This window comes from Taudactylus pleione, unplaced genomic scaffold (genome assembly GCF_031769625.1).
Source record: "Taudactylus pleione unplaced genomic scaffold, aTauple2 ptg000244l, whole genome shotgun sequence".
In the NCBI taxonomy this organism is placed as follows: Eukaryota; Metazoa; Chordata; class Amphibia; order Anura; family Myobatrachidae; genus Taudactylus; species Taudactylus pleione.
The window spans coordinates 14,785,436-14,793,576 of record NW_028284646.1 but is presented as its reverse complement, the minus strand read 5'-3'; the positions used below and the strand labels follow the sequence as shown (position 1 = coordinate 14,793,576).

General features: G+C 42.6%; 1 protein-coding gene across 1 annotated transcript in view; it reads right to left on the bottom strand.

Annotated features, from left to right (window-relative positions):
* Positions 1 to 788: 788 nt before the first annotated feature.
* Positions 789 to 8,141, bottom strand: part of RNPEPL1 (arginyl aminopeptidase like 1) — a 60,332-nt gene continuing 52,979 nt past the window's right edge. Inside the window, exon 11 of the mRNA XM_088479732.1 lies at positions 789 to 2,186. Within this exon, the coding sequence (XP_088335858.1) occupies positions 1,944 to 2,186 (243 nt within the window). The 3' untranslated portion in view covers positions 789 to 1,943. The remainder of the gene's footprint in view (positions 2,187 to 8,141) is intronic.

Sequence of the window (8,141 nt, the reverse complement as noted above, 5' to 3'; positions counted from 1 at the left end):
TAGTGGCACAATCACAGATTGTTAAGCGACTGCAATAACTATCTGCATCTGTGCCAAAGCTTTAGTCCCATTCGGACCCATCATCCTGATCAGTTGGTGGCCTGAAGAGCCACAACAGACAGAGCCTGTGGGATGGTAACCTTGCTGGCTGAGGATACTCATTGCAACAGTTGATTGTCTGCTTCCTTTATCCAGGAGCTTTCTGGCCCAAGTCTGTCAAATTGAATGGCACTTGTGTCTAGTGATCCTGAAAGCAGCCTGCACAGTACCTAAAGAGCACCTGCTGCACTACTCCATTCAAGACCGAAGGCCCTCCATTTGAGCCATTTCTGGAAACCGTCTCAGACAGAGACCATTTTAGGCATGGCAAATTTTCTCCATTAACTCGGTGATGTTGATTCTTTGACTCCAGCTGCAAAATGCTCTTCATTGTTGCTTCAGATATTCAAGCGCCTAATCTCCCACATTCCCCCTTACTCTAATTTTATCTTTCCTGCACCTCTCCTCTCCCCTTCTTCCATATGTAACCTCTCTCTTATTTCCTCATACTTTTGACTCAAAAGTGATTTGAGGTCTGAACTAAAACAAATAAGAACATGGAATTTTATACAAACACAGCATCTGGGTAAACTCATATCATCATTAAATTGACAGCACTGTCAATCATTCAGTAAGATAAAGTGAATATTGGATATCAGTTAATTTTTTTTTCAAGCTGATAAAGCCTTTACACCAATGTTTTAGTTACTAATATAATAACCAGAGTTTAAGAATCTACCCATGTTTAGTTGGCCATTTTAATTAGAAAGTATCTACTTTCCACTATAGACATGAAATGAAGTTGGGGAAAGTGAAAGAACTCAATATAATTTACAGATATTTAAATTGCATTTACAAATAACAATAAAACATTACAGAACAGTTTTGATTCTGTGTTTCATCCTCAGAAACTTTGCTTACACAAATACAAAAGTCCAATAAAATAAAAGAAATGGCAGTGCCTTGTTGGTAGGTGAAGTATGAAATTTACCTTTATAAACATTCAGTAGAAATATATGGCTAATTATAAAATTGCTTCTGCTCAGATAGCTAAAGGTCATAGAAAGGGTGACCGGCTTCTCATCAATAAAAATCAACACCACATATGGTCAAAGCATAAGAGTTGCTTCACATATTGCTAGTAGCCTCTGGGAAACTACCAGTGTGTGGAAACACAATCCAATGGAAAGGAGAGGGAAATGGGATGAGCAGGTAAACAGAAGTGCAGCTGTAAGGAAGGTTCGGATGTAATCAACAGTTGGCAATGTTTTAGTCTGATGTCACACTCAAACAAATTTAAAATGGTTATTCTGCACTGCTAATATTTAGCAAATTAAAATATGATCAATAAAAGCAACCCAAAGTTTAACCAAAGTAAAAAAACAAAACAAACGTATGATTGCTGGAGAGCTGAATCAAGCCGACACGTTATCCCATAAATTCACTGATTCTGCAGAACTACTTCAAGTCCACTTGACTGTAAAAATAAAGACATGCCAGGAGAATAATGTTAAATAACATTAAATATGTTTTTAAGAAACAAACAGAAACTTCAGTCAGAGATCATATACCTTCAAAAGTAAGGTATCTAAAATAACTCAAAATAATGTGTAAAATGCATATATGTTCTGGAATCAATTCCAGACAACCCACAGCAGTTTCCCAAACAAAGTATAAGCACCACTTGGCACCTCTCTGCCCTTTGAAAGCGAATATAGAAAGATCAGTCATTGGGGTTGTGTGGCTTGTTTTCCCCACCTGAGCATTCTTGGGTGGGATTGGACTTGGTTTCCTCCATCCCAGTGCAAAGATTCTCGGCACACTCCCCAGATGGGTCTGGACAAGGCACAGCCTGATTGGATTAGGAGGGGCTTCGATGATGCGTCAATGCAGGTTGAGCCTTGTCAGGCTGTCACATTGACATCCCTGAGAGAGGAGGAGCCTTGTGTACTAAGCTCAGTAGACAGGATAGACAAGGCAGTGTCCGACTGCACTACAGAACCTCCTTGAGCTAAGATTTGCTGGATAGTTTTACGAAGATTTGGATGTAAACGTCCATGTGTCTGACAAAAGATTTCCAGGGCACAAGATTTCAGTGGTCCAGCGCTGAGGTCTTCATAAAGGGGGATAGTGTACATTCTTGAAGTCTAGGAGAAAGGAACAAAAAAGAAAAGAAAAATAGCATTACCATTATGAAACACATTGTGATGAGTCTATAAAATTTTATCATACAAAAAGTTATGTTCTTGTAAACACCCCAAACATTGCACCAACTTCCCATAAAAAACCTAGATAAAATGAGGTTCAGGGCACAAGTTGTGGTTAGCAGATGTTTAAGCCATTAATAATGTAACATTCAGTTGTATATTTAAATTAACAGTAACACTTATGTATAATGCTCAATTTGGCAACCAGCTCATCCCCAATTCCTTTCAGCTGGGGTTTCAGACGGCTCAGTTCAACTAGCCCATACCCAAAGCCACCTTTCCCCTTGAAAGCAGTTACTAAAAGGCATCCGATATAATACCAACTTCTTATAATCAAGAATCTAAAGAGCAACATAATCTTGAAAGTATAAACTTAAGTGAACAATAAACAACAATATAAAAATATTTTGGTGTGCTTGTATAAATGGCTGGTGGCAGATATAGCATCTCGAACAAGTTTTAATACTAATCAGATGAAACATGATTTAAATATTAATTTAAGATCATATAAATGTCACCCACTATTAAATGGCCTTTCCACACACACTACATCCATACCGAACTCACTCCAAAAACAGTGGCTTACATTGTCAGCTATTCTGTGATTTTGACATATACTGTACTTCTGTTAACTCACATTTATTATAACTTGACTCACCTAACCCCTTCTGTCTTGTCCTTATGCTGTATCTATCGGGAAGATTCAGACATTAGATACTAGATCTAGTTAAGAGGAGGTCGCAGTGCTGGGATCACCATCGCGACCATTGGTGGTCAATGGTCGCGATGGTGGACGGCGCTGGGCGGCCGTCCAGCTAAGTAAACCTCAGCTTACTCAGGCTGGCCAGCTTGCGAGCCCAGCAGACTGCGTACGTCCACGCAGTCTCTGGACTGGCTACTTCTGAAAAACAGGGCGGACACACCCAGTTTCTGAGAACGCCGGCCACCCTTTAAATGCCTCTGCCTGTCAAATCAGGCAGAGGCATTCTAGGGCTAGCGTGCGTGTTAGCAGGACCCATCATACACACTTGCAGAATGAGTCCTGCGCATGCACAGATTCCAGATAATCGTGCACTGCTGAATTAGCTTATGCTCGCTCCCTTGTCATCTTCCGCTACATTCTCCTGCCATACTATTCCTCCATAAGCTGTTTTCTCCTACAGTGTGGTTAAGAGGAAACAGAAGACCTGGTGGAATAAGCACATACCGAGGCCAGAGCTGATTGTTCCACCAAAAGATAGGCATGGCGGATAGTAAAGCAAAGCCAGCGGGCAAAAGTCTGTTTGGAGGCTTGCCAGTCCTGTTTACTGAAGTCGTACAGAAAAAAAAAAAAAAAATGATTTTCGGGATATCCTGCACCTAACCTTAACCACATACAGGGATCCAACTCCGGAGAAGAGTCAGGAACAGAAAAGGAGGGTACCACAGTTACCTAATTAATGTGGAATTGACATACAGGGTTGCATAAAAATCGGATTTAAAAAAAATAAATAAATAAAAAACTGATTTATTTGATTTAAATCAGTTTTTTTGGATTTAAATAGGATTTTTTTATACATTGTTTTTAAGTAAACGTTTTACATTTTTAAACGTTTATTTAAAAAAAAAAATTTATAAAAAAAATAATTTTTTTTCTTTTTTAAAAATCCAAATTTTATGCAACCCTGCGATACAATCTTCGGAAGGTAGCCAAGGTGTGTCCTGCGGACCTCCCGATCCGGGTGAAAAAAAGAAAGGAAAAGTGATGGGATAATGCACTGAAATCAAACTTGCCGAGACACTGGCGAGTAGGAAGACCGTTTTCAGGGTAAGCAGTCAGAGGTCCACCATTTCCAAAGACTCAAAGGGGGAAGCCTTAAGGGAAGTCAACACCAAAGCTACATCCCATGGGGCCAACAGAGGAATGAACGGTAGTTGAAGCACACCTTGTAGAAAAGTCTGGACATCCAGTAAAGAGGCAATCTTCCTTTGAATGAGAACAGAGTGAGGAGATCTGAACATTAAGGGAGGAAAGCTGAAGTCCAAAATTCGAAGCCAGTCTGCAAAAAAGACAGGATCCAAATACATGAGGCTTAAGATGGCGGACTTCACACCAATCATAGTAGGTCTGCCAGACTCTTTGATAGATCCTAGCCGGGGACGGTTTCCAAACACTCAGAGTAAGGATCACCAAGATGGAGAAACCTTTTCCCCTTAGGATGGATGTCACAAGATCCACCCTGTCAAGGCAAGGCGGCCGAGGTCAGGATGCAAATACGGACCCTGAAACAGAAGGCCCAGCCAGAGAGGGAGACGTCACAGGGTGTCTATGGACATACCGAGAAGGTCGGCATGGCCAAATCGGGAGCGAGTTCAGGTCAAAGAGATCAGAGGAAAGACGTAGAGGAATGGTAGGGTGCACTGTACTGCTAGGGCGTCAACCAGAAAAGCTCCCGGATCCCTGATGAGGGAGCAGAAAAGAGGAAGTTTGTTGTGGTGAAGAGAGGCGATAATGTTGATGTGCGGACATCCCCAGTGATGCACCAACATCTGGAAGACATCTGCACAAAGAAACCACGTGCACGTCCTGGCGGCTTAGGAAGTCTGCTTACAATTGTGGACCCCTGGGATGTGAACTGCCAACAGAACTAGAAGGAACCACTTGACCCAATGAAGAATGTGGCTCACCTCCCTCATGGCCCCTTTGCTGCAGGTTCTGCCTTGATAGTTTATATATGCGACAGTCGCATTGTCGGACTGAACCTTGACAGGTTTGTGCTGGAGAAAGAACTTGGTCTGACATAGGGCTTTGTATACTATCCAAAGCTCTAAAATGTTGATCGGGTTAAAGCTTCCAGAGTCGACCATTGACCTTGAAAGGTGTGATGGCACAGTACTGCCCCCAAAATTTCAAGACTTTCTTCTTTTTTTCCAACAAAATTTTCTTTATTGAAGTATAGCACATAAAACATACAGTTTGAGTTTGAAATAAGCATATTCAGTCATAGATATAGCAGATTACAGAATGACCACTGTGCATCATTCAAATATAATACCGTATCAGCACATTACACAGTAGCAAAATGATGGATAATAAAATAAAAAGAAAACATAATAAATTAGAAAAGTGTGAGCCTGGGTCTGTAACCATCAGATCCCAACCCTAGTCTATGTAACATCAAGGGAGATCGGGGGGGTCTTGCCCACTAACACGTGTCTCATACCATAAAGTATTTCTAAAACATTTCCACATCTGTTCCCTAAGTGTCTGAGATAATGTTTCTATGTAGCTTTCCCAAGTCTCAAAGAACTTCTCTGTAAATCTTTCTTTCTGCATTGAGGCTTGCAACCACTCCATTCGAAAGATGTGAAAAACTTTCCCCAAAAATAAAGTGACTGTGGGAGCCGTTGGCTGCAACCAGACTTACATTTTTTGGCCACAGCCGATATAATTATTAGTAATTTTCGAACCCCTTGCGATATTATTGGTGTAATACCGAATATTGCCCATTCGGGCGCTAGAGGTAAGCCATTTACCAAGTGTCTATTGACAGATATCCCTATCAGGGTCCAAAATCTCCTTATTATTGGACAACCCCAAAGACAGTGCATTAATTCAGCCCTGTGAGTGCCACATCTAAGACAGGAGGAGTCCTCTAACAACCCCATAACATATCTGCGATGGGGAGACAGATATGTCCTATATTTAAGAACAATTCCGTATATGAAATCACCAGTACCAATTTGACAGATAATTCAAATGATCGTAGCGATTTGTTTGTATCTAAAGTTGGAAAATATTCCCTCCATTGTGCTAGACCCGTTTTCTGTTTATCGTATTGTAGGGGGTGTGTAGGAATGAGTAATGTATTGAAATAGCTTTATGATTTGGATTCTCAGCCAGTAATAATCGTCTAGTCTATTATTATAATCAACAGGCGAAATTTTTCTAGAAAGGGTGGCAACATTTTGAAGACTCATCAGTGCTGAGCAGGACTCAGTCCTGGATCCAGAAGGGACGACCCTTGTCCAAATGGGAGAGATGGAGCCACCACATCAAAGAGTGGTGCACTTCCCGAAATGAGAGTATCCTTTGAGATCGAAGATTAAGGTGGGAGCGGGTCCATCGGGAGAGAAGAAGCTTCAACTGAAGAAACCTGGAGTGAAACTGGGCGTATTCCACCATGTCGAATGTGGATACCAACGTGCCTAAGATCTGCATGCAGGTGTGCATGGACACCCTGCGATGTCGAAGGTAGGTCTGAACCTCGTCCTGTAGTGTGATCAACTTGTCTCTGAGGAAAAATAACCTCTGAACCTTCCAGTACAGCATGGCTCCCAAGTGGTGATGTAGAGATTGCAGATTTTTTCCAGTTGATCAACCATCCATGAGACTGAAGGAAGGTCACTGTTAAGCAAAGATGATCCTGAAGGTCCTCCGGTGACACTGTCAGAATAAGGTGGTCATCCAGGTAAGGAAGGATACTGACCCACTTGCATCTGAGATTTGCTGCCATTACCGTCATGACTTTCGTAAACGCACACGGAGCCGTAGAAAGCCCAAATGGTAATGCTCGGAATTGGTAGTGATCCTACCGCATCGCAAACCTAAGGAAATGCTGGTTATCCCAATGTATGGGAATGTGCAAATAGGCATCTTGGATGTATAAGGAAGCCATGTAGTCCCCTGGTTCCATCGGCAGAAAGATAGAGTAAAGAAATTCCATCTGAAATCATGGAACACTTAAGAAGCATTGGGCTTTCTTTCCGCCCAATGCTTAACAACAAGAAATAGGTTGGCATAGAAACCTGTTCCTTTATGAGGAGAATCTGGCACGACGACATGGGAGGCCAGCAGTGACCAAATGGAGTTCCCTAAAGTCACTGATTTTCCAGATTTTGACAAAGACCTGTGGAAAAGAATTGGTTTGGAGGGTGATCACGGAAGGTGAGAGTGTAACCCTGGGAAAAAGATGCTTCTTACCCAGGCGTCTGAAGTAGTCAAAACCCAGGTTGCTGCAAAGAGTAGAAGACTGCCTCCCGTGCTGGAAGGTCCCAGGAGGGGGACCGTCCAGCTTGGGAGCTGGACAACGTGTCGACAAGAACTGGGAGCCTCTGGACCTGGAAACCTTAGAGGAGGGGCCATGTGATCTAGCGTAGGACTGTCCCCTGGCTTTGCCTTGCGGATGAAATGAAAAACCTTTCGACTTAGGTGCCGCCGATGGAGGGGTGCCGCTGATAGAGGTGGTCGCTGTCTTAGAAACCGCTACTGTAGCCACAATTGTATCCTGCTCAGGCCCAAACAAGATATTTGGAATTAAAGTCTGCCCTCCGAGAACGCAGCCAGAGCTCTCATCTATCAACTACTGCAAAAGCAGAGACCTTGGAGGAAAGAGGGCCAGAGTCAATGGCCGCTTCCCCCAGGTAAACACTGGCCTTGCGTATGAGGTCCACTTTGGACAGCAATTCAGATAGGTGGGTACCACTGCAAAGGCCTTACTCAAGAAAATCCGGCCAACTCCCTAGACTTTGGCCACCTAAGCAGAGGCGGGAGTAGGACAAAGCTGCACCAGAGTTATAAAAGATGGATTTTAGAAAATTTTCCATTTTCCTATCCATAGGATACTTAAGAGAAGCCAGATTCAGGATAGACAGGGTAGTGGATTTGAACAAACAAGCTATGTGGGCATCTACCAAAGATGGGGATTCCCACTTGACCTATCTGCAGCTGAGAGAGGGTAAAAGTTCAAAATGCGCTTAGATACCTGGAAATGCTTATTAGGGTGTGTCCAAGCCTCTGCCAGGAGATCCTTCAATAGAGGAGAGGAAGGAAATACTGCTGCCTCCTTTTTCTCCCGTTTAAAAAGGGGAGCCTCTGCCGTAGTGTCAGACTAACTGCTTTGACCAAGGCATCTA